The following is a 27,533-nucleotide window of genomic DNA, read 5'->3' as shown; positions in this document are numbered from 1 at the left end:
TTAAAATAAATATTTCACCCTATCTGTCAATCCGGTGCGATATGCGTTGCTGTGAAGAATTGCTTTTAGGGACTTTTTAATTACTATGCAAAGTCAATAGGAAGCAAAATGAGCAAAATAAAGCAGAAAATCAGTAGAGTTGTTTAAAAAAAAAAAAAAAAAAAACATTGGAAATTATCAAAAAAAGCCACAGGGGAGATCAAACTTATAGAACTTTTGTAGAATGGAAACAGCTAAAAATCATGAAGATCTGAGGAACACAGTCTCCAAGTAAAGGGAACAGTGGTGGGCCCGGCATCAACCACATGGATGAGCATGGCACACAAATGCGCCGTACGTTCTTGTGATGCCTCCACAATGTCCCAGTGCTCGGCGGAGCATTGCGCAGGCAACGTACATGCCATGCACATGCGCAGAAACGCCAAAGGCTTAAAGGACAGGTAAGGTGCTCAGAAGGGTGGGCCCTCCGGAGCACCGTACCGGAACGGTACCCAGTGCTCCGGGCAGGCTCCGGTACGCAACCCACCACTGAACGGGAATATAGTGCTAAGGATTGTGTTTTTTAAAAAAGAGACTAGGACAGCGTGCCATAAATGGGGGGAGCACATGGGGGGGTCATGTGCGGGCGTGCCGCACCCATAATGCAATGTGCGACCCCCCCAGTGCGCATGCACGCACTACAGGCACGGACCCCCCATTTTTGCATGCTTTTTTCGCCCTCCCCAGGCTTTATAGGAGCCTGGTGAGGGCGAAAACAACCTCCCCTGCTCCCCCGGAAGCCCTCCAGAGGGTTCAAGGACCTTCATGAGGCTTCCCTGAAGTCTTCGGAGCAGTCAAAACGACCCTCCGAGCAAACCAGAAGTCCATTCCCAAACTTCCGGTTTGCCCATAGGGCCGTTTTTTTGTGCTCCGGAGGCTTCAGGGAAGCTCATGAAGCCTCCGGAGGGCCTCCAGGGGGGCGGAGGAGGCTCTTTTCGCCCCCCCCAGGCTCCTATAAAGCCTCTGGAGCCTGGAGCCTAACAAATGGCTCCGCATGCCACCTGTGGCATGCGTGCCATAGGTCCGCCATCACTGGACTAGGTCAATGATGGTGATCCTTTTTGGCACTGTGTTAAAAAGGGAGGGCGCGCCCTCGTCGGGGAAGCGACCCGGAAGAGGAGCTGCCCAGTGCGCATGTGCTTGCCAGAAACTGGAACTTCCTGTTTCCAGCACGCGCATGCGCACCGAGCAGCTCTTCGTATTTCTGGCATGCATGCGTGCGTGACAATCAGGTGGCCGGCGCGCATGCACACATGTACACCTGGAAATCAGAAGACCAGTTCTTCCCGTTTACGGTACTGGAACACACCCGAAGACTGGCGGATCATCGTGTGCGCATGTATGCCAGAAACGCAGGAGAGTAATGGGCGAGGCCATGTGTGCCGGGCGACATGGTCTGCCTGCCATTTCAGGCACACGTGCCATAGGTTCACCATCATGGGACCGTGACCCGTCAAAACCGCGCTCGACTAAGCCGCGTCCAATTAAACTGCGTCGCTGACGCCATCAACAGGGCGACAACAGCCAGCGCGGAGAAAGAAGGGCGCTTTAAATAGCGCTTTGAAAGCAAGCCGATTCAACTTAAGGTAAGGGTTAGCTTTAGGGTTAGGTTTAGGGTTAGGTTAAGGGTTAGGGTTAGGTTTAGGGTTAGGTTAAGGGTTAGGATTAGGTTTAGGGTTAGGTTAAGGGCTAGGTTTAGGGTTAGGTTTAGGATTAGGTTTAGGTTTAGGGTTTACAGCGTGCTTCTGTCTCCGCGCTGTTGTCGCCCTGTTGATGACGTCAGCTACGCGGTTTAGTCGGACGCGGTTTAGTGGAGCGCGGTTTTGTGGTGGAACCTCATGGGACTAGGTATAGGGGCATAACTTTAAAAAAATCTGCCGTACTTAAATTGAAGGAAATTTAATTTGCTTTTTCTTGGTATTCCAATAATGTTTGGTTATTTATTAAGGAACTGAGGAACTCTCAAAGATTATGTTGAAAGAAAATATCTAGCTCACTCATAAAATTATTATATCATTATGTAATGCAAATATAGTGGGGTTCCCAATCTGAAATATTATTTTAAAGGATTTCAGCTGAGACAATATTTGCAAATCAACGCATTTTCACAGTGGGAACTCACATAATTCCCATCTAGTAAACAGAGCTCGTTAAAAATTTATTTGCTTTTTAATAGCAGTTCTATGTAATGTAAATAGAGTCGGTTAATCCCTTTTGCAAGACAAACTTCATGAACATGTTAGTTATTCCTATATCTTGTTCATTTACTACATTCTTAAAACATTTTAGTCAAGGCACATTTTGTATATCTTTGTATTCTTTGGTTCCACCCCGAAAGACACTAACATAAATTTACAATCCAAATTACCAAATTGAACTGCTGCTGTAATTTTTCATTGGCGTAATTGATGCAGAATTGTTCAAAGCTATTATATTCAAAGGTCTCAAACCTGCAAAAGAAAAGAATATTCTTAGAAAAAGGATTAAAAGAATAGTTTCTGGAGAGAAAACAATCATTCATATTTACGGATTAATTATTGTACTATTTTTATAAACCACCTTGGGAATCCGATTTGAGAGAGTTATTAAAATCAGGTCGATAAATCAAAATTATTTCCAGTTTAGAAATATCAACGAGAGCTTAGCTTAAATTTTCCCAATCCAGAATCCAGATGCATGAACAGCTATCACAGGATGCAATTTTGGAGCTGTAATTCCAATATATTTGGGGAGTATTATATTGGGGAAGAAACGTTTAGGCTAACAGACCCATCAATTCTATCACTCACTGTCTCCTAGCGCAGGGGTCCCCCCCCCCGGGCCACCGTCCAGTACCGGGCTGTGGCCCATTCAGAACTGGGCCGGGCAAGCAGTGGACGAGTGTGTGCATGCATGCAACTCTATTTGTTCAAGCAGCGTGTGAAACTGCGCCAGGGGTGGGTTTCAGGCGGTTCGTGGCGGTCCCCGCGAACTGGTTGGTCGGCGAACCTGGAAATAAGTAACTTCCGGGAACGCCGAAGGATCCACCCGCCCGCCCGCATTTCTTACCCGGTTTTGACGAGTTCTGTGCTTCCACGCATGCGCAGAACGCATACAGCGCCTGCGCAATCCTCCAGGAGCAGCTGGAGCATCGCACAGGCGCTAGTACGCATGCGTGCACTGCGCGTGTGCACGAGGACGCTGCCGGCCCAGTTCCAACCGAACCGGTTGGAACGGGGCGAGAAACCCACCCCTGAACTGCGCCCATGCTCGCCCAGCACTTACATGGAACCATCTCCTCTCCCCCTGCCAGTACCGATCCACAAAGCCAGTAGGCTACCAAACGGCTGTCCTAGAGACCTATCCTATTTCCAAATTTCAATGGGTAGAACACCGACCTAGTCTCTGGGCATAGGAACCATAATTTTAAATTTCTCACAATGACACAGTAACAAGGATTAGGGAAAATGTTTAAGTGCTTCCCAACCGTCTAACATTTTTACCATATGAAATCCAAGTCTAGAATGAACTATTTGCAACAGATTCTTGAGGGAAGGAGGGGGAGGGAGAGGGCGGGAGGGAGGGGGAGAGAGAGCGGGGAGGAGAGCAAGGGAGAGGAAGAGGGAGGGTGGAAGAGAGGGAGCGAGAGAGAGAAGGGGTAATTTGAAGGCATCTGTCAGCCTCTGCTTCGCTGCTGCTTTTCGGCTGCCATTGAAACGGGGAGGGGGGGCATGGTAATTGGGAGGGGAATCATTATGTACTGGAGGATTGTTATTAGGAGCTGTCCTGACCATCTATCTGCGCATGCAGAAGAAGGGATTTTCCCGCCAAGGCTAACTGTCCAACATTCCAGCCTGATGATGCTTTTTGAAGACATCTCCCACCTGACGGTTGGGTGGACTATGAAATGTGGTGCCAAGGGGAGGGGATTGAATTATACATGATATCTATTGCTTTCGCGCCTTTTTACTCAGACTCAGCTTTGCTTTGCTACTCATCGTTTGTAATTAGTAAAAGTACACTTAATTCTAAAGCATGGAGTTGAGTGGTTTCTTTCTTGATTATTAAACGAAGGAGCACCTGACAACATGGGTACAACACTATTAAAATATCTTGAGGCAAGTTTGAATAGTTCATTATTTTTGGCCTGATAAAATCCTGAGCAAGATCTATAGAGAAATAATACCACTGGATACCAATCAAACGTCGAAGAATGAAAAGGGGGGAAAATGAGATTCTTTCTATTCAACTATGAAAGATTATCAGCTGATGAAGGCCTAAGTACCAGACTGATTTCATTAGGCCCTATAGATAAAGGGCTTAAAATAGCTTTGCACTGCCAGTTTAAGAAGATTCACATGTAACTCCAAATTCGTATTTAATACAGCCACGTACTCCTCTGTTGTGAAGTGTAATAGCTTAACTGAAACCAATCAAGGTAAACAAAAAGTTTTAAGATAATACCATTGCATTTTATGGTTTTTAAGCATGTTGCTGTAATGGAAATGCAACATCCTGTTTTGAAGTCGATTAACACAATGTCTTTCTCGAGATACAGTTTAATACCCTCGCCTTGCGTTCTTTTCAACTACGACTTTTGATCTGGGCTTTGCTTTAATGGATCGGATTCCTATCTACTGTCAAATAAAGTAGGAATCCGATTGCTTCCTGCTACTGTATGAAATCTAATGCTGAAACATCCAGAGATTCTGACTTAACACTTCCCAAAGTCACTCATCCGAATCACACGGTGCCCTTAAATTCGGATCTCAGCAAACAAAACACAAGCTATCATCCTATCGAATGGCTCCAACGAATGTTTGTATGTCATGCTGTTAGAGAAGGGAAAGGGGAGTTCTCTCCAAGGATACATCCCGCAGTGGCATTCTCTTTGCCCAGGAACAGGAATCCAATTTTGTCTGACCTTAGGGGATGAGAATGCATCAAAAACGCTTTAACATCCTTACTATGAATAAGGTACTTATCTCCAAAATTATGTGGCCCAGTGACGGCTAACCTTCCCCCCCCCCAATATTTTATTATTATTTTTACATTTAAAACAATGCAGTACTGCGAAGCCGAAGTGACAATACATTCACATTATATACAGCTAGTCTCAACCCTTAACAATTATACAGTTTGTTCCAGTCTCGTCACCTGGTCTTATGCCAGTCATAAAATCTATTCCAGACTTCAAAAATATTCTGATTCCCCTTTATTTTTAAGTTCGAGAGTCAGCCTATCTGCTTCCGCACAGGCCAATCTAGTTCTGATGGGGTATTTTCTTTTTTCCAATATTGTGCATAAGTTATGCGCGCCACAGTTAGTACATGTATAATTAGATAAAGTGTATCTTTCTTAAACCCCTCCGGTATTATACCTAGGAGAGGAATTTCTGGTTTAAACAAGATTTGGTCTCCCACCATTTGTTCTAACCATGATTGAATCATTTTCCAATATTTTTTTTGCCTCATTGCTCGTCCACCACATATGATAAAAAGTGCCTGGTGTTTTTTTACACTTCCAATGATGGCTAACCTTTTTGTCTTCGCGTGCCAAAATCGCACACATGCCCACACCCATAATGCAATGTGCCCCACCCCTCTGCGTATGAATGCATGACTCCCCCCTGTGCTCCTTCCACACATGCCAGCGAACCCCCGTGCCCCGTTTTGGGCCTAGCAGGCCTTCCTGAAACCAAAAATGGGGGTTGAGGGGGGGTGCTGCTCCCCTGCCCCCATGTGCGCATGAGCCCCCTGCCCCCCGCATGCACCCGTAGCCCGCCTGCACATGCGTCTCCCACATGTGCGGCAGAGACCCCAAAATCAGCTGGCTGGCAGGAGGCACGTGCACATGTGTGGTGAAGGTGAGCTGTGTGATGGCTCGCGTGCCCACTGAGAGGGCACTGCGTGCCACCTGTGGCAAATGTGCCACAGGTTCGCCATAACAGATGTCTTCTTCTCCTGAGCCAAGGTGGCGCAGTGGTTAAATGCAGCACTGCAGGCTACTGCTAGATCAGCAGGTCAGCGGTTCAAATCTCACCGGCTCAGGGTTGACTCAGCCTTCCATCCTTCCGAGGTGGGTAAAATGAGGACCCAGATTGTTGGGGGCAATATGCTGACTCTCTGTAAACCGCTTAGAGAGGCCTGGAAGGCCTATGAAGCGGTATATAAGTCTACTGCTATTGCTATTGCTTTCAATAAATCTGATTAAGACCAATTTGGAGGCACTTCACTTTCTTGGCCAAGGGTGGCAATAAGGGCCTTGATGCACCAGTTGCTTTTATCATAGTCGTCCCAAAGGTGCTTTTTGAAGAGGCAAGTGGATTTTCTAGTTTTTCTTTGAAGACATTCCGTTTCTCATCCAAGAAGCTTCTTCGGCTCTGAGAATGGATTCAGAATGGATTCTGAGAAGAGCTGAAGAAGCTTCTTGGATGAGAATCGAAACGTCTTCAAAGAAAACCCAGAAAGTCCACTTGCCTCTTCAAAAAGCACCTTTGGGACAATCACGACCTGGATGACTGAGAATCTCCATAGACTTTTATCATAGACTTCCTGCTTCATCTATCAAGCAACAAGTGGAACCATTTAGCTCATAACCAGGTCATAACCATTGTAAGAACTCCTGATAAATAATCTTTATTTTCTTTCCTCTTTAAGAACCGCGGTGGCACAGTGGCTAGAGTGCAGTAATGCAGGCTACTTCTGCTGAACACCAGCTGCCAGCAGTTTGGCAGTTCACGTCTCACCGACTCAAGGTTGACTCAGCCTTCCATCCTTCCAAGGTGGGTAAAATGAGGACCCAGGTTGTTGGGGGCAATAAGCTGACTCTGTAAACCGCTTAGAGAGGGCAGTAAAGCACTGTGAAGCGGTATATAAGTCTAAGCACTATTGCTGTTGCTATTATTAAAGCCATAGTTTTTGTAAGAAGCCATATACAGAAAATTAGAATAACGTGCAGTGTTTCCAAGATCAAAATCTATATTTAAAACAACAACAAATGCTTTCGTGCCTCATGCTTCTTTCCAACTTATGTAAGAGACTATCCATCCCTCTTCTTCTAAAGTGGGCTGATTTCTACCCATCTCTTTGCAATAGTTATACCTGTTCCTACCATATTGATTTTCACTGTCTGGGAGAATTAGCGCACTCACATACTTCTGACACTGGAGACAGGACAGACCCTTTCCCCTGTGCACAAGAGAGGGATAGAACAGTCCCTATGATCACAGCACAACTTATTACACTTCAGCATCTCAGGAGTCAGCCTGCTCCAGCTGTGCTTTATCCAATTTGACAAAAAGCAACACACCCACAAAACGACTTTGATGCCAGCATGCAAGACTCCTCCCTACAACTTGCTCTACAATTTCCAAGTGTTGCTCTTATGCTCTGGCAAGTAAGAGGAAAGAGCCACACCACAAAACTTACTAAACTCCACTGCCTAGAGAAGATGCAATAAATAATATAATAGAATAGAATGGAATGGAATGGAATAGGAATAGAATAGAAATAGGATTAGAAAAGAATAGAATAGGAATAGAATGGAATGGAATAGGAATGGAATGCAATGGAATGGAATGGAAAGGAAAGGAAAGGAAAGGAATGGAATGGAATAGGAATAGGGATAGGGATAGAAATAGGAATAGGAATAGAATAGAAATAGGATTAGAAAAGAATAGAATAGGAATAGAATGGAATGGAATGGAATAGAATAGGAATGGTAAGGAAAGGAAAGGAAACAAAAGAAATGAATGGAATGGAATAGGAATAGGAATAGAATTTAATAGAATAGAATAGAAATTGAATAAGAAAAGAAAAGAAAAGAAAGGAAAGGAATGAAATGGAATAGGAATAGGATAGGATAGGACAGGACAGGACAGGACAGGACAGGACAGGAATAGGAATAGGAATAGGAATAGGAATAGGAATAGGAATAGGAATAGGAATAGGAATAGGAACAGAACAGAATTCTTTATTGGCCAAGTGTGATTGGACACACAAAGAATTTGCCTTTGGTGCGTACGTGGGAATGCCAGATTGATCCAAATACATGCAAAAGGGTGGAGAAACAGGATTTCGAAAAGCTTGTTGCTCACCCATAAATGTCCAGCACACCAATAAAAGAATGCTGCTTGACCGTCGTGTGCAAGGCCTTGTTGATATGCTGCACAATCCAGTTGAACAGCTGGGCATAGATATGCTTGGCTAGCGCATTCCTGGCGTTGACGGCTTGTTGGAGGGACATATTCTTGATGTAGGTTTCCGAAGTGGTCACCAGCTTCCGATGGCAAAGCCAGTGTTCCAACTGACTGTGCTCCACTCCCAGTAATCTGCAAAAATGATGCAGGTGTTCATCTTGGTTCTATAGGATATAAAGAAAGACATCTGATTCAGCAAAGCACACAGTGGAGGTTGACGTCGCCTTCTGGATCTCTGGCTAATTACTTTCTTTTATAGTGTATGGCATAGAACACGTGGATATCAATAATAAAATAATGTAGAAGGAACACATCATACTATGATACATGAATGATGGAAAGATGTAGTCAATTTTGTAAGGTTTGGGGAATTCAAGAAATTATATATGATATAGGTTACATTTTAAAATACAGTGATTCCTAAGAATAGTTAAGTGGTCTATATATTAATATCTAGAGCATTTATCCAATTAAGCGCAATATCTGTTAGTTGGAGAAAGTCTGGAAGTTTTCCTCCTGTATAAATCGCAGCAACTAACTCCTATTCAACTTCTTACAAAAACTATGGCTTTAATAAAGATTATTAGCCCTGGTGGGTGGCATCGAAACCCACACATTTTTGTGTTGGGTTAGATATTTCCCTCCCCAGAATCTGGACGTCCGGTAGTCCAGTTTACATTCCCCTGCGACTTTACATCAAAGTTAGCATTATGAAGCTGTTGTGCAAGGATCAGTGGGTGGTTCCTGGATAAGTACAATAGTGTAGAGGAGAATTGGATTCTGACCTTGATTGTTTAACAATATAAAAACCAAAAGCTCTTTCCCTTCACTTAGTCAAAATGAAGACACGGTCTCTCCCAATCCATTATTCTGTTTACAGGTACTCCTCGACATAATAGGATAGGATAGGATAGGATAGGATAGGATAGGATAGGATAGGATAGAATGAAGGCACCTTGGAGGTCTTCTAGTCCAACCACCTGCTTAGGCAGGAAACCTATGACCACAAAAACTATGATCACAATTGAGCCCAAAAGTTTATGTTGTTAAGCAAGATATTTGCTAAGTGAGTTTTGCCCCAATTGTTAAGCCAATCACTGCAGGTGTTAAGTTAGTCACACGGTTGTTAAGCGAAACTGCCTTCCACATCCATTTTGCTTGTCAGAAGGTCGCAAAAGGGGATCACATGATCCCCGGGACATGGCAAAGGTCATAAATATGAGCCAGGTGTCAAGCATCTGAATTTTGATCACGTGACCATGGGGGATGCTGCAAAAGTCGTAACTATGAAAAAGGGTCATGTCACATTTTCCAGTGCCGCTGTAACTTTGAACGGTCACTAATCGAACTGTTATAAGTCGAGGACTACCTGTATACCTGATCAAGCATCACAGACAGGCTTACTGGGGTTGAGGGTGAGTGATTGTCCTTGTGCCCGAGGCGGGATTAAAACTCAGTGTCCCAGTGACCTGGGGGGTCTTAACTGCTACATCAAATTGGGTCTCCAATTACTGGTTTAAAAAAATAATAATAAAAGGAATCGCTATTTTACAAGTATGCCAAATCTCCTAAGATCTCTGTATTCCTCATGAGATTCTCAGGAGCCAATGCAAGAAACTTGATGGGATTTAGATTATTTTGTAAACTATTAACAAACACGGGGGGGGCGCGAGGGGGAAGGTTAAAAATGGCACCATTGTGCACATGATTGAAAAAGCTGGCGAACATTCTGTACTCAGGGGAATCCTGTTTTGTAATTGGAAGTCCTGACAATCCTCATTTATTGCACTCAAATTGTGTCGGAATTACTACTGTAAGAAGTCTTCACTAGCACGTAATTGTTATGCTGGCAATTCTCAAATGAAGGGAAGGAGCCTCAGGAGGCTGCATTGGGCGGGGAATGTAGACGGTAGAAAACTTTTTCTCTGCGCCTCATATTTTGCTGTGCTTTGCTGATTAAATAAATTAGCAGGCAGATCAACCGTCCAGAATCATGGATGCATTTCAATTAAACGTCATCGCCATCATCATTAAGGACAGCAAATACTTGAAAATAAGATTTGCTTATCGGCTCAGCATGTCCAAGGCTAAGAATTAAAAACAGGCCACAGCATTATTTCTTAAGGAGGTGTCGCAACTTTGCAAGCCATGTTGTAACATTTGAATTCGGTTTAGTATAGTCATAGAACCAGAACAAATAAAAACACTCAGTGAATGTCCAATTAAGAATTCTAGAATAAAATAATAAATAACAGTTAAAATCTATGTTAAAATCCAGTCTGCCAATTACACATGGCCTATATCAGTGATGACTAACCTTTTTCCCATCGCATGCCAAAAATGGGGGGAACGCAGGGAGGGGTCATGCACAGGCGTGCCCACACCCATAATTTTATGTGCATGCATAGAGGGTGACCCTGCCCTCCTCCCAATTTTGGCAGTTGATGGACTCCTTTTTCACCCTCCCCAGGCTCCAGAAGCTTTCTAGGAGCCTGGGGAGGGTGAAAATGGCCTCCCCGGCCTTCCTGGAGGCCCTCTAGAGACTTCAGGAGGCTTCTCTGAAGCCTCCAGAGGGTGAAAAATAGCTCTCCGGCCAACCCGGAAGTTCGGGGACAGACTTCCGGTTTGCTCGTAGCGCCGTTTTTCACCCTCCGGAGGTGGGAAAACAGCCCAAATGCACAAATCGGAAGTCAGTTCCCGAACTTCCAGTTTGCACGTTGGGTTGTTTTTCGTCCTCCGGAGGCTTCAGGGAGGCCGAAAATGAAGGCCAAAGTCAATTGGGAAGCTGACAGGGCAATGCCTTGGGTGCCCTAACAAATAGCTCCGCGTGCCACCTGTGACATAGGTTCGCCATCACGGGCCTAGACTAAAACAAACAATCCATAAACTGTGAGGACCATAGTCAATTTAATACTAATATGCAAAGTTCAAAGTTTATGGATTGGGGCCAAACAGCATATGGATGATTTTAGTATTGTTAGGCCATGTGTAATTGACAGACTGGATTTTAACACAGATTTTAACTGTTATTTATTATTATATTCTAGAATTTTTAATTGGACATTCATGTAGTGTTTTTATTTGTTCTGGTCTCTATTCTACAAGAGCCAAGGTGGCGCAGTGGTTAAATGCAGCACTGCAGGCTACTGCTAGATCAGCAGGTCAGCGGTTCAAATCTCACCGGCTCAGGGTTGACTCAGCCTTCCATCCTTCCGAGGTGGGTAAAATGAGGACCCAGATTGTTGGGGGCAATATGCTGACTCTCTGTAAACCGCTTAGAGAGGGCTGAAAGGCCTATGAAGCGGTATATAAGTCTACTGCTATTGCTATTGCTATTGCTATGACTGCAATAAACTGAAAATTTATTTATTTATTTATTTTACTTATAAGGTTTGTATGCCGCCCACTCTCGAGAGACTCAGGGCGGCTTACAGATAAAAAGGAAGGGGGGGAACATACAAAAACTAAAAAACAACATAATATTGGAATTAGAAAAAAAGAAAACACTTCAGCGGATGATCATGGAAACACATACAGATAGTGCTCATCTTACAACCATTCATTTAGTAACTGTTCAAAATGACACTGAAAAAGTGACTTATCACTGGTTTTCACGCCAATGGCCATTTTCTGGAATATCCATGGTCAGGTTAAACAAAATTTGAATATTTGGCAACTGACCCACATTTACGACGGTTGCAGTATCCTGGGGTCCAGTGATCCCCTTTTGCGACCTTCTGACAAGCAAAGTCAATAGGCAAGCCAAATTCACTGAACAGCCATATCACTAACTGAACAACTGTAGTGGTTTTCTTAACAACCGTGGTAAGAAAGTTCAAAAAAATGGGACAAGACTCATTTAACAACTGTCTTGCTCAGCAATGGAAATTTGGCGTCTCAACCATGTTGGTAAGTTGAGGACTAGCAGATTAATCAGCAATTGTATCACATTTTAGTGCGTATAGTCAAGGCTATGGTTTTCCCAGTTGCAATGTATGGCTGTGAAGGTTGGACTAGGGATGAAATCCTGCCAGTTCGGCCCAGTTCGACCGAACCAGTAGGGACGAATGTCCTTGGTTCTGTGAACCGGTAATAAAAAAAAGCTTCCAAGGATCGCGCCTCAGCTGTGAGCCACGCAAGCATCGGAAGCTTTCCCCCTGCTTTTTAAAGCATTTTTGCTTTAAAAATGCTTTAAAAAGGGGGGGGGAAGCTTCCGACCATCGTGTGGCTCATGTGAGAAGCTCTTTTTTCCCCATTTTTAAAGCATTTTTCCCTGTCTATTCACCCAAACAGGTAGGGAAAAAATGCTTTAAAAAGTGGAAAAAAGTTGGCCATGCCCACCCAGTCACATGAGCCCCCCAAAACCACACCCACAGAACTGGTGGGGGGCAGAATTAGATTTCACCACTGGGTTGAACCATAAGAAAGGCTGAGCGCCAAAGAATTGAGTCCTTTGAACTATGGTGCTAGAGAAGACCCCTGCGAGTCCCTTGGACTGCAAGGCGATCCAACCGGTCACTCCTAAAGGAGATCAACCCTGACTGTTCTTTAGAAGGCTAGATCCTGAAGATGAAACTCAAGTACTTTGGCCACCTAATGAGAAGGAAGGACTCACTGGAGAAGAGCCTTATGATGGGAACAATTGAGGGCAAAAGAAGAAGGGGACGACAGAGAATGAGGTGGCTGGATGGAGTCACCGAAGCAGTAGGCGTGAGCTTAAATGGACTCCAGAGGATGGTAGAGGACAGGAAGGCCTGGAGGAATGTTGTCCATGGGGTTGCAATGGGTCGGACATGCCTTCGCAACTAACAACATTACATTTTATCTGGTTAAAATAGGGGTGGGTTGAGTGAGAGGATGAGCATTTTGCTCTGTAGGATTTATTGAAGCTTATAAAATTCTGGCCACTGATTCCTTCCCTCCATGCTCTGTCTGCATAATGAGAAATAAAGAAGTATCCCAGACCTTAAAGGTCCCAAGGGAACTCCCTTGACACGGGATATAATTACGTCAAGACTTTGCATAACATTAGACGTGCGGTGTCACAAAAATTGCGCTGCCCTCTTGAAAGAAGCCCTTGCAGTTTAGGAAGCTCTAGTTGTCTTACACAATCAAAGCCCTGCTTCTTTTTGATGTGCATTGCATTAATCAAAGGATTAAGAAAAAAAGCCGATCTAAAGATGGTTCCACTTTGATGTACCGAGCACCGTATGTGCCCACAAAAACAAATCAAAAACCATACCGTTATACTGCAGGATTCTCCATCACGTTCAGAACGAAAATCCACATTTCCAAGGTGTAGGACAGCAGCGAGTATTTTAAAAATGGTCATCTGATACGACTCCTTTACTCCTGAAAAACATGATTGATATCCAGTTTTCAAGTGCCTGAATTTGCCAGCAGTCCCAACGAGCATGACATACGACAAGGGACGCTGGAAGATGGATTTTCAGCAAAATCTGGACCATCATCAATTGCCCATCCCTGCACCACAAACCCCACAGTTTTTTGGGGGATGCAGAGGTGGGTTCCTACCAGTTCGCACCTATTCGGTAGAACCAGTTGGTCAAATCTACCGAACCGGTTAGAAAAGGTTCCACCAGTGGACCCGGAAAGCAGGCCACACCTACAGAAGAGGTTCCAAAATTTTTTGAAACCCACTACTGCAGGGATGGTACATCTTCTTTTAAATTGGTGATAGTGAACCTCTACATTTTGGGTGACAGGCCAGCATTCACCAACAACGATAGATAGTCCTCAACTTACAACTATTCGTACCATCTTTCATATTTGTGACTTCAGGCCTGCCACATTTTCTACTGTGGGAAAATGGGACGGGGGAATATATAGAGCAGTGATAGTGAACCTTTTTCTTATGGTGTGCCAAAATTGCACGTGCATGCGGATGTACCCACCCAATTATCCCGCCCACCTGCACATGCGCGCAACCCCCCCCCCGCGCACATGCACACGTGACTCCTCCTCAGGCTCCAGAGGATTTCCTGAAGCCTGGGGAGGGCGAAAACGGCCTCCCCCAACCCCCCCCAAAGGCCATCCAGAAGCTAGAAATGGATCGTTTCCAAACGTCTGGCAAATGCAATTGTTAAGTGAATTATGCGGTCGTTAAACAAATGCGGTTTCTCCCATTGACTTTGCTTGTGGGGAGTCAGCTGGGAAGATTGCAAATGATGATCATGTGACCCGAGACACTGCAACTGTCATAAATACATGCCAGTTGCCAAGCGCTCAGGTTTTGATCATGTGACCATGAAAACCAGTCATAAGTCACTTTTTCAGTGCCGTTATAACTTTTCCCCCTCCCCAGGCTTCAGTAAAGCCTCTGGAGGCTGGGGAGGGGGAAAAATGGCCCCAACGGGCCAACTGGAAGTTTGGAAATGATCAATTTCCAGCTTCCGGAGGGCCTCTGGGGGGTGGGAGAGGACGTTTTCACCCTCCCAAGCCACCAGAGGCTTTACTGAAGCGTGACCCAACAAAAGGGCGAACGACAAAACCGCGCCCGACTAAACCGCGTTGCTAAAACCGCGACGTCATCAGTGCGGCGACAACAGAGCGGAGACAACAGTGCGGAGACAGAAGGGCACTTTACAACAGCGCGTCGGCAGAAAGCCGATTTAACTTAAGGTAAGGGTTAGGTTTAGGGTTAGGTTTAGGGTTAGGTTTAGCGTTAGGTTTAGCGTTAGGTTTAGTGTTATGTTTAGCGGTATGTTTAGCGTTACGTTTAGGGTTAGGTTTAGGTTTAGGGTTAGGGTTAGTTTTACAGTGCACGTCTGTCGCCGCGCTGTTGTCGGTACGATTCAGCGCTCATTCGTCGGAGCGCTTTAGAACACACAGTTTTGTCACCGTGGTTTAGTCGGGCGCGGTTTTGTCGTTCGCCCTTTTATCGGTTAACCTACTGAAGCCTTGGGAGGGCAAAAATGGCCTCCCCTGGCCCTCCGGAAGGGTGAAAAATCAGCTGACCAGCACGCACATGTATACCGCAGCTGACAGCTGGCACACGTGCCATAGGTTCGCCATCACAGATAGAGAGTGTGGTGATATATAGTCAAAATAACATTCTTTCTCCTAGAGTCAAGGACGTCTTGCCCTGCAGCTGCGATGAGGTGATTGGGTGGCATCTCCAGTTTTGGATGATTTCTGATTGGACCACGTGATGGATATGTGGGTGTTAGGCAAGGGCTTGGACTTTCTTTTGGGTGGGGAAAACCTGGAACCTTTCAGATTCGGGTTTTCCCAGATGTGCCAATATGACATCTCTAATAAAATGGATCTATGAGGTAACTCAAGCCTCAGAGTCTTTTTTTTTGTTGGGGGTCCTACTTGGAACCTTGACATTAACCTGAATCTCCTTTAAAGAACTCTACCAGCTCCCCCAAACTCCCGGGTGCTGTCCGGGGTGCTGAGCCCTAGCGTCGACCCGAACCCGGGAGGCATAAAGACTCAGGGAAGATGGGGAGCGAGGAGAGACATATTCGCTTAGTAACTGTTCAAAGTTATAACAGCCCTGGAAAAGTGACTTATGACTGGTTTTCACACGACCATTGTAGCATCCGCATGGTCACATGATCAAAACTTGAGTGCTTGGCAACTGGCATGTACCGTATTTTTCAGAGTATAAGACGCTCCTTTTTCCTTCAAAAAACAGGCTGAAAATCTGGGTGCGACAGCATTTTTGGCCTCCTGAAACCCTACCCACTCTGCAAAAATGGCCGTGCATAGCCTTTAGGAGGCTATGTGGGCTGAGGAGGGCAAAAATGAGCACAAAACGGGCTGTTTTTTGCCCCCCAGCCCCCAGGAGCACTCTATAAGCCTTCTAAAGGCTATGCATGTCCTTTTTTTGACAAAAAACAGGGCTGTTTTCACAAAAAACAGGCCGTTTTTGGGAGGTCTGCAGAGTGCAAAAACTTTTTTTTTAATTTGCCTCTTCGAAATCTTGGTGCGTCTTATACTCCAAAAAATATGGTATTTATGACAGTTGCAGTGTCTCAGGTCATGTGATCACCATTTGCAATCTTTCTAGCTGACTTTCCAGAAGCAAAGTCAATGGGAGACGCCCCGTTTGTTTAATGACCGCATGATTCCCTTAACAACTGCAGTGCATTTGCTTAACTATGTCCAAAAAAAAAAAAAGATCCTAGGTGCAACTCACTTAACAACTGTCTTGTTTAGCCACAGAAATTTTGTGGTTGTAAGTTGAAAATTACCTATATTCCCGAAAGTGTGCCCTTTCCTTGCATGATTTTTGGAGGGTGCAGAGGTTGTGCAAGAATTGGGAATGCTCTTCCACAGACTCTGGAAGTCACACAAGAAGGCTGGGCACCTGTGCAGCCTCCACAGCCTCCAAAAATGAATGTTACTCGTATTTCGTTTTTGTAATTATGGATGGTAAAGACAGCACCACCACATGATTGGGGCTGTGTTTTTTTTTTTAAAGATAAATGAAAAGGCAAAGAATTGTTTCTCTTTTGCTTGGGGTCTCTGTGTGAGACATACCAGCAGAGTCAAGATAGTCGTTTTGATATTTGATATGCCGACCCCAAAAAATTCACCATCACTGCTTTAAGTTCGTCTATTCCCATTTTAGCCCCTGTATAGTGACTGGCAGCACAAGAAACTACAATGTGACTAAGCAACAGAAATTACACCCTTAGTAAAGGACTAAGAGAATGTCTTTACAGAGGATACAACCAGAGGCATCTGCATACCCACTCACTTTTTTAAGCACCACACAAACAGTTCTAAGAAAATCTATCCTACAAAGCAGCATTACCTAAAATTTACTTTCTAACCTCATGCCTGCTCCTTGGAGATTCTACCCATGTTTATATTGAAGATAACATAAAATATGTGCCGCTTGCCAAGTAAACCAATTATTTAATTAAAATGGTAACCTATAAAAGTCATTGCAAAAACCACTGGACAGTTTATGCAAATACCACTTAGACTTATATACCGCTTCATAGTGCTTTTACCTCTCTAAGCGGTTTACAGAGTCAGCATATTGCCCCCAACAATCTGGGCCCTCATTTTATCGACCTCGGAAGGATGGAAGGCTGAGTCAACCTTGAGCCTGGTGAGATTTGAACTGCCGAACTGCAGCCAGCCGAAGTAGCCTGCAGTGCTGCACTCTAACTACTGCGTCACCTCGACTCAAATGACTCCAGCTTTACACCAATGCTTTACTAAGTTGGCAACTTTTAGATGGATGCTGGCTGGGGAATTCTGGGAGTTGAAGTCCACGCATCTTAAAGTAGCTACATTTGAAACACTTTACACTGATGCTCTTTTCCTTTATGCTCTCTGAGCTTGGTAGACTGATGATGTTACCCAGTATGGTGATGAGATGACTGAAAGAAAACCACCAAGCTCAAACAAAGCCAAGGACCCCACAGTTCCACCCTGAGCTACAAATATTCTCTTCCATCGAAACTTTGCAATATTGTGAAAAGTTCCTGAAGAGTTACCCTAAATCAGTGGTTCCCAAACTTGGCAACTTTAAGACTTGTGGACTTCAACTCCCAGAATTCTCCAGCTAGCTCTTTTGGCTGGAGAACTCTGGGAGTTGAAGTCCACAAGTCTTAAAGTTGCCAACTTTGGGAACCACTGCCTTAAATGTTTGCAAAGGATAGCTGTATCAGCCACACGTTCTCCTAGGAAGGGGCCCAATTTGGGATGAAATCCTTACCAAGCAGGGTGAAAGCTTGCTTTGTTTTCTCAAAATCTTCTGCATCATCGACTCCTTCAAGGGAGGTGTCCCCTCCCAAAGATGTGTAGAAAAAATCTTTGGCATCCACTAGGATACAAACAACAGTAAAATTAAGTTAAGGGGGAGAAATGCTTGCACTTAGCTCATATTTCCCGAAAGGACTTGCCTGAACCCTGAACCCACAAGGAAACAATCTGTGCATACAATAAGTCCAGAAAAATGATGCACTACACAAGTTCAAATTTCAGCTCCTCCTAGGGCTCAGTTGGTCCATTTCTGGCTCTCCGTCCCTTCATTTGAGGCAGCTGTCAACTCATAAAGCATTTGTATATCTGATAGAGCAGCTGGCAGTGGCACATGTGGCCACAGAGAGGGTTCTGCATGCCATAGGTTCGCCATCATGGGTCTAGGGCATCCATCTGCAATTTCACAAGGAAGTGCTCTGATTATGACAGATCTTAATATCCTGCATCTTCAGATCGCATCACTTGTTCTGAAGTAAAGACTAGGGCTAATTTTTGCCCAACTATCTGTGTTAGGGCCACCCTTACAAGCCAAAAACATATGGATGCCACCAAGATCATAAACTCACCAGACATCTCCCTTAGAGCATGGAAACTGAAGTCACCCAAAGCCTTGGAACTTCAACACCATCTCTGGTGTGGTCTCAAAGTGGTGCGTCAGACTGCAAGCAGCTTATTTTGTTTCCCAAAACCAATTCTGCCAACGGTTGTACAACTTCACTCTTTCTGTAGACACAGTTCTTTTTCTTGGAAATGCCAAGCTCCACAAATTTATTATCTGGAGTTTCAGGAATTATTCTGCAGGTTCATTGGGGAGGCTAAACACTATGTGCAAAATAGCATACTTACATAATGAGAGGTCCTTCAGTTCTGGAAGACTAGCAGAGGCACATAGCTGATAGAAAATGTGATAGTTTCGCTCATCAGGTGCCTGTGAAAGGACATTGGTTTATTGGCAGAGAAATGAGCTACAGTTAATTAAATATCATGCAGCACATCCTATACCGCTTTCTCTAGGTCAGGGATCCCCAACCTGTGGACCATGTCCCACCTATTCACATAACCTATTCACAACCAGGCCAGGTGAGTGGCCGGCTGCTGTGCATGCATGCATTTGCACACAGCCCTACTTGTGCAAACGTCGGCGGGGGGGGGCTCAGGGCCCCCTTGTGCGAGCAATGGGTGACTGCATGCACAGCCCTGCCCCTCCCACAAATCCATCCCATCTTCTCCTGCCCCCCCCTTTCCTGGCCGCCAAACCTGAAATGTTGGGGAAGTCTGCTCTAGATTTATTCACACTCAAATTTCACACGTTTCTTCAAGGTAAGAATGGATTTTTTTAAAAAAATATCTACAATTACCGTGTTTCCCCAAAAATAAGACAGGGTCTTATTTTCTTTTGACCCTCTGAAATAAGCGCTTGGCCTTATTTTGGGGGAGGTCTTATTATTTGTGAGGTGCAGGAGGTGGCGAGCGTGGTCACCTCTTGGCTGCTGTTGTGTTGCAATATTTTCAGGGAGGGCTTATTTTAGCGCATGCGCTCAAAAGCCCATTTGGGCTTATTATCAGGGGAGGTCTTATTTTGGGGAAAACAGAATAGTTTTGATCTAATTAAACTAGGAGATGAATGTTAAATGTATGGCAAACACACTGGTTACGGTAAGGAAAGAATGAGAAAGTCTAAACCACCGTCCTTAAAATGCATGAGGGATTAACTTCATTTTACAGCAGAAGAACTGAGGCTGGACAGAAGTCCCTTTCAAATTAAACTTTTACAGATTGTACACCTAATATATTCCTGGGATTTTCTAGAGGTTTCCTATCCATCAACCAGTTAGGACTGATCCTGCTTAAGTTTCTGACTCAATGTGTCTCTTCTAATTAGGATCTAAATGGAGATGTTATGTATGTAACCTTAATCTCAAACGGACAAAAGGAGAGATGCTAAGAGGAATAAAACTACAAAAACACAATGCTCAAACCTTGGTCCATAGTTGCAAATTACAGGTAGTCCTCAACTTATGACCACAATTGAGCCCAAAATTTTCCTTGCTAAACAAGACAGTTGTTAAGCAAGTTTTGGTCCCTTTTACCATTTTTCTTGCCACAACGGTGCTTTTCAAAAGGCAACTTGACTTTCTTGTTCCCCCCCCCCCCCTTGAAATGTTTCGCTTCTCATCCAAGAAGCTTCTTCTTTTCTGACTGAAGAATTGGCATTCTTCAGAACCGAAGAAGCTTCTTCAACGAGAAGCGAAATGGTTTCAAGGGAAAAAAAATCAAGAAAGTCCAGTTGTCTTCGGGACAGCCAGGACCTGGATGATGGAGACACTCCATAGACACTTTCTTCCTCCAGTTGTTAAGTGAATCACTTCAGTTATTAAGTTAGTAACGTAGTTGTTAATGAATCTGGCTTCCCCATTGCTTTACTTGTCATAAGGCCGCAAAAGGTAATCTAATGACCCCAGGATACTACAACGTGATGTAGATGTGAGTCAAGTGCCTGGTGTCCAAATTTTGATGGTTGAGTTGAGTTGAGTTTATTATATTTCTATGCCGCCCTATTCCCCGGAGGGGACTCAGGGCGGCTCACAACCAAGTCGGGGGAGGGGGGGTGTTACAAATAAGAAAAAAGAACACGAACAAAACAATACTACAATTTAAAACACTCAACAACCATACCATTCGAGGGGGGACAAAAAACTCATTAGCCCCAGGCCTGTCAGAACAGCCAGGTTTTAAGGGCTTTGCGGAAGGCCTGGAGGGTGGTGAGGGTCCGAATCTCCACAGGGAGCTCATTCCAAAGGGCCAGAGCAGCCACAGAGAAGGCCCTCCTCCGGGTGGTCACCAGTCGGCATTGGCCAGTGGATGGAATTCGGAGGAGGCCTAATCTGTGGGATCTAATTGGTCTATTGGAGGTAATTGGCAGTAGGCGGTCTCTCAAGTGTGACCATGGGGATGCTGCAATGGTTATAAGTGTAAAAAACGGTCATCACTTTTTTTCAGTGCCACTGTGTAACTTCAAACGGTCACTAAATGAATTGTTGTAAGTCGAGGACTATGTATACTCAGCTCAGAAGTGAGTTTTTGCGAAGCTATTCAAATCCTGCCTAGATTTTCATTTGTAAGGTGGACCTTGTAGGTTCTGAATGGAGCTGAGTATTTACTGGCCAGATGCCTTTCCTGTCGCCAATGTGGAGGTTTGTTTTTCCCCGCAGATATATTCTCAGTGTGCCCTGAGAAATATCTGCCTCTACCTAGAATCAAACTCACAGCCTCCTGATTGTGAGGCGAGAGCACCACCTCTAGGCCACCGCACCACTCACGGTTTTCAATGTCCATGTACCTACTGAATCATGGGCTGGTAAGTTTCCTTTCAATTGGAATCAGTACATCTGCCAAATGATTCAAAGATGAGAAGATTCAAATAGAACTAGATGTCTTCTCCTCATCATCTTACTGGCTTATTCCATGTGAAATCACTCCTCTGAGAGTTAGTCATGCGAAACATCTTTAAACACGGGCTCCTACATATCCTATCTCAGGTAGCTAAGGCTTGTGAAAGGCCTTATTCATATTTCAGGTCAGTTATAATTCATCATCTCCGCCTCTCAGCTAGTGAATATGGAGCGAATGGAGATTAGTAGCAGCTTCCTTCCGTAAAGAAATTATCGTTTGTTATATTTGAATAAGAGATAAGGAGATACTTTGATGTTTTCGAATTGGGGTGCTGAAGAATACAGGTAGCCCTCAAGTTACGAACACAACTGAGTCGAAAATTTATGCTCCAAAGCGAAACATTTGTTAAGCGAGTTTGACCCATTTTACGCCTTTTCTTGCCACAGTTGTTAAGTGCATCATTGCATTTGTTAAGTTGGTAGCATGGTTTGATGCAGGCTACTTCTGCTGACTGCCGGTTGACTGCAATTTGGCAGTTCGGATTTCACCAGGCTCAAGGTTGACTCAGCCTTCCATCCTTCCAAGGTGGGTAAAAGGAAGACCCAAATTGTGGGGGGCAATAGGCTGGCTCTGTAAACTGCTTAGAGAGGGCTGTAAAGCTCTGTGAAGTGGTATATAAGTCTAAGTGCTATTGCTATCCATCCATCCATCCATCCATCCATCCATCTATCTATCTCTATCTCCTATCTCTATTCTCCCTATCTCTTCTATCTCTATCATCTAATCTGTCTGTCTGTCTGTCTGTCTGTCTGTCTATCTATCTATCTATCTATCTATCTATCTATCTATCATCTATCTATCTATCTAATCTATCTATCTATCTATCTATCCATCCATCTCTATCCTCCCTATCTCTTCTATCATCTTGTCTGTCTGTCTGTCTGTCTGTCTGTCTCTCTATCTATCTATCTATCTATCTATCTATCATCTATCTATCTATCTAATCTATCTATCTATCTATCCATCCATCTCTATCTCCTATCTCTATCCTCCCTATCTCTTCTATCATCTTGTCTGTCTGTCTGTCTATCTATCTATCTATCTATCTATCTATCTATCTATCTATCTATCTATCTATCTATCTATCTATCTATCTATCTATCTATCTCTACATACACACACACTCACCAAAATAATATATATGAAATAATGTTTTTAAATAAACGAATGAATGATAAATAAGCTAACCTGGAATACAACTCTTGATTTCTCAAGCAGGTACGTCCTCATGTTGGCACCAATGATACGGTATCTTTTATCAAAGCCAATCTGAATGTATTTCCCAAAACGGCTGCTGTTGTCATTCCGAGTTGTTTTTGCGTTGCCAATTGCCTTTATGGAATTAATGAAACGTTAAAATTACAATGCCTTTTTTTCAACAATATTCATTCATCTCACAGGTACACTTCATTAATTAATTGCATATAACTAAAAAAAAAAAACATTAAGGGAAAGACTGTGAATGAAAGATGGAGAGGGCAACATTGCTTAAAGATTACGTGCTACACTCTTTAACAAGATCATAAAATAGCTATTAGCATTATCCCTTCCATCTGTGAAACCCCCCCCCAGCAATGATTGCTTTTACAAGCTTGTTTTAAGAGGGTAAACAATGAAGACGGCAGCAAAGTAATTATGATTAGATTTTGTTATCATATTTAATTAACACTCTAAATCCGTGATGGCAAACCTATGCCATGCGTACCCAAAGTGGCACATAGAGCCTGGCATCACCTGTTCCCAAACTTGGTATTTTAAGATAGGCAGAATTCAACTTCCCCAGACACCTTTGGCTTCACAATTGAATGTTAAGAGACTATCAAGAAACTGAATGTGCCTTTATTAGAACTAACTACACTTCTCAAAGCTTCCCAAAAACGCCATGGATTAATTTCCCAATCTAGTGTTCTCCAGAAGCCCAAATTGGTTAGGAAATACAGAATGGCAGACTGTATACAGGTAGTCCTCAACTTACGACCACAATGGAGGCCAAAATTTCTTAAGTGAGACATTGGTTGCGTCAATTTTGCCCCATTTTTCGACTCTTCTTGACTCAGTTGTTAAATGAATCACTGCAGTTGCTAAGTTAGTAACCTGGTTGTGAAGTGAATCTGGGTTCCCCACTGATTTTGCTTGTCGGGAAATCACAAAAAGGGGTGACAGACCCCGGGACACAGCAACAGTCATAAGTGTGAACCAGTTGCCAAGCATTTGATCATGTGACCATGGGGATGCTGGAAATGTCGTAGCTATGAAAAACGGTCATAAGTCACTTTTTCAGTGCCTTTTATAACTTTGAACGGCCACCAAGCGAATTGTTGTAAGTCGAGGACTACCTGTATTTGCAAATAAAAATATATGCAAAGAATGTCATATTAAAGAGTTTTCGGCCACCCAGATGAGATCATGCTTTTCTGCATGCAATGTTAATTATATGAAGATAACAACAGACCTACGCACATAATTTTAAGCAACCTCCAATTTCATAACAAGTACACTCGTTATAACTAACATGATAAAGCGTGTATTTACGTGAATTTCTTTGGGAAAGACTTATGCTACAACTGATTGCAGATTTCAAGCAAGACATAGAAGTTAATTTCACTCATTCTTTATAGAATTCTTTGTTCAATTTTGGCTTAGACTTAGCGTCAGGGTTCCAAGTAATAGACCCACAGAAAGCAAAACTCTGAGACAGGTAAATTCCTCAAAGAATAGCTTTATTGAATATATCATATTGGCACAGATGTGGTGAAATCTGATTCTGAAGACTCCTGCGGTTATCACCCAATTAAAAGTAAAAGTTTGTCACTTTCTCAAAACAATCAGTCACATGGTCCAATCACAGCGCAGTCTGGTTGCCGGATGATACTGTTCCACCTTCCTCCGACCAGATGTAAGAATGTCCTTGGTTCCCAAGAGAAAGGATTTTGTTTTGGCTACCAAATCCCAGTTCTCTCAACTCCCCACTCCCTATCCCTCAGCTCCAGAGTGGCAACACTGAAGCTGTCAAAAATGGCTTGGTCAGGTCAGCTTCATGGTTGACACTGTGGTATGAATTCAGCCACTCTTATTGGCAGATCAGAGGTGGCATTCTGCCGGTTCGCCCCGGTTCAGGCGAACCGGTAGTGGCGGTGGGAGGCTCTGCCCACCTGCCCGGACATCATCACACACACACTCCCGGTCTGAACTAATAGCAAAGGCAAGAGGATTTCATGCCCGTGGCAGATCATATGTTGTGGCATGTTATCTTCTATGGATGCAAGCAATCATGTTTTATTCAAACAATCCTAATTAACCATAATTAATCTATAGTTTTTGTTTTCTATAGTGTTTGCTTTCTAAGAGAGAGATCAATGGAAGCTTACACTGACGATTTCAGTTCTGGATACAGCTTTACTAATTGATTATAATATATATATATATATATATATATTTACTACATGTAAAGTTGGAACAAAGCCACATATTTGTGAGTTAACAGCTCAGAATTTGAGCTAAACTGATTACAGTAAAGCTATTGAAATGAGCTGTGTTTCCAAAGGTATTAGCAAAACTGTGCTTAGCAACCGTGCCTGCTAAGTGGCAAACAGCTTATATAAGAACAGAACCTAGCTGCATGCCTCTAAAAATACTAGCTAAAAGTTACATTAATAATAACAACAAACTAGCATAGAAAAGTGTCCGATCAAAAATTAACAACTCTGGATCTTAATTCAAGCTTTAATGAAGGCATGGATTCTGGTTTTAAAAGTTGATTAAAAGCAAAAATAATAATAATAATTGTTGTTGTTAGTAGCGAAATCGTGTCCAATCCATCGTGACCCCATGGACAACATTCCTCCAGGCCTTCCTGTCCTCTACCATCCTCTGGAGTCCATTTAAGCTCATGCTGACTTCTTCGGTGACTCCATCAAGCCACCTCATTCTCTTCCGTCCCCTTCTTCTTTTGCCCTCAATCGTTCCCAGCATGAGGCTCTTCTCCAGTGAGTCCTTCCTTCTCATTAGGTGGCCAAAGTATTTGAGTTTCCTCTTCAGGATCTGGCCTTCTAAAGAGCAGTCAGGGTTGATGTCTTCTAGGACTGACCGGATGGATCACCTTGCAGTCCAAGGGACTCGCAGGAGTCTTCTCCAGCACCAGAGTTCCAAGGCCTCCATTCTTTGGCGCTCAGCCTTTCTTATGGTCCAAACTTCACAGCCATGCATTGCAACTGGGAATAATAATACATTCATGCTAATAATCTTCTGCTCATATTTTCTACCGTATTGGAGTTTTTGAAATAGGAACATATTTTTTTAATGCAATATCCATAGGGATAGAACAACACAGACAGGATGGGGTGGTAATAAAACTCCTTTGAAAGAATATTAGAAAAGGAGGAGCAAAGGGATTAAATTCTCAAAATATAAATATTCCAGATAGTAATTAAGCACAATGCACTTTTAATCAGCACGCTCTTATTAAGTTTTCATTCAGAACAAAACTTTCATGGTGTAGGCAGGTCAACTGGGGCCTATGTCGGTTGCATTCACATAGCCAACAAAGCCGTAATTTGTTTTAGCACTTGTTTGAAAAAGCCTTATTTAAATACAAAGCCTAGGATCCAGCCATTATCTTTCTCCTTGTGAATAAAACCTTCAAATATTAGAACTCAAGGAAAGACGTAAACCTCACCATCCCCAATTATCACTTATATAAATAGGAGAGAATATTTGTAGCTGAGAATTAAACTGTGAGGTCTTTGGTGCTCTCTGAGCTGAAGGATTTTTTCTGGCTGACGTTTCATTACTCAACTAAGTAACATCATCAGTGCTATAAAGGAGTGGGGTGTGTTCTCTGTTTATACACAGGTGGCTTGCCTTGTCAGTGTTGGAGATTGCTCTTGGTGGTTCGTTTGGATGTTGTTTACTGGTAGTTTGTTTGTCTGAACTGGCATTCCTTGATTGGGGTATTGTTTACTGCTTGATTGCTAGTCTAGTATTGATCTTGGAGTTAATTCCCAGTATTATCCTGGTGTTGATTGCTGGTGAGATCTTTAGGGGGTTTTTTTGCTTCCGTTTTGGTTTTCTGATTGTATGTTTTGAATGGCATGTAGATGTTGTTTATCTCTATGTGCCTGTTGATGACTGATTTGTCTGGATGTCATCTTCCAGGAATTCTCTACTGATTTTTGGACTTAGTCTGGTCTAGGTCTAGGATGCTCACCGTTCCCCAGTTGAAACCATGGTTAAATCTGTCCGGGTGTTTTAAAATTAAGGCATTTTATGATTGATAGTTAGCGTGTAGCTCGTTGTCATGGTGGTTATATTCCAGACAGAGTTGTTAATAATCCACCAAGGGGCAATTCAAGGACAACCAGCTATCTTCCACACTATTTTGTAGAAGAAATTGAGACTCTGGGCAGAACCTTAAGAAGGACTTCAGATTTGAAAGCAAAAATAGTGTTTTGGCAACTCCTGCACCACCTGTGTATAATTCCTTAAAACAGCTGCAACCACACAACTACCCAACAAGTTTTAGGAAAAACTTGTTTAGGAAAAAAGTATCACGTTTAAACAGTGCTACATAGAGGTAGTCCTCAGCTTATGACCACAATTGAGCCCAACATTTCTGTTGCTAAGTGAGACAGCTGTTAAGTGAGTTTTGCCCCATTTGATGACCTTTCTTGCCACAGTTGTTAAGTGAATCACTGAAGTTGTTAAGTTAGTAACATGGTTGTTAAGTGAATCTGACATCCATATTGGCTTTTCCTGACAGGCCATAAAAGAGGATCGCGTGACCCCGGGACACTGCAACCGTCATAAATAGGAGCCAGCAGCCAAGCATCCAAATTTTGATTATGAGACTATGAGGATGCTGTATCAGTGGTGCAAAAAATGGTTATGTCACTTTTTACAGTGGTGTTGTAACTTTGAACAGTGTTGTGGCAGCAGAGTCGGACAGTGAGGAGGTTGGGGAGGAACGTGGGCCAGTCCTGGAGTCTGGGGAAGGCTCTGATGAGGGCTCTGTGTTGGAGGCAGAGATGGAGACGAGGCCGTCTGGCAGTGATCAGGTACCTTCGGAGGCAGACATCAGTGAGGCAGATGAACAGCTGGAGCCTGTTCCCAGTGT

At 43.5% G+C, this 27,533-nt stretch overlaps 1 protein-coding gene across 2 annotated transcripts in view; it reads right to left on the bottom strand.

Moving 5' to 3' along the window:
- The window catches only part of LOC116505911 (unconventional myosin-Vb-like), a 228,911-nt gene that overhangs the window by 137,004 nt on the left and 64,374 nt on the right, over window positions 1-27,533 (bottom strand). For both annotated transcript variants that reach the window (XM_032213404.1, XM_032213405.1), the window contains 6 exons: window positions 22,610-22,753; window positions 18,815-18,896; window positions 17,922-18,029; window positions 13,461-13,570; window positions 8,117-8,382; window positions 2,408-2,489 (listed from right to left, as the gene is read on the bottom strand). In XM_032213404.1, coding sequence (XP_032069295.1) covers window positions 2,408-2,489; window positions 8,117-8,382; window positions 13,461-13,570; window positions 17,922-18,029; window positions 18,815-18,896; window positions 22,610-22,753 — 792 coding nt within the window. The remainder of the gene's footprint in view (window positions 1-2,407; window positions 2,490-8,116; window positions 8,383-13,460; window positions 13,571-17,921; window positions 18,030-18,814; window positions 18,897-22,609; window positions 22,754-27,533) is intronic.

The sequence above is a fragment of the Thamnophis elegans genome, chromosome 3 (assembly GCF_009769535.1).
Source record: "Thamnophis elegans isolate rThaEle1 chromosome 3, rThaEle1.pri, whole genome shotgun sequence".
Taxonomy (NCBI): Eukaryota; Metazoa; Chordata; class Lepidosauria; order Squamata; family Colubridae; genus Thamnophis; species Thamnophis elegans.
The sequence above is the reverse complement of the archived record's forward strand: the minus strand, read 5'-3'. Positions and strand labels throughout refer to the sequence as shown.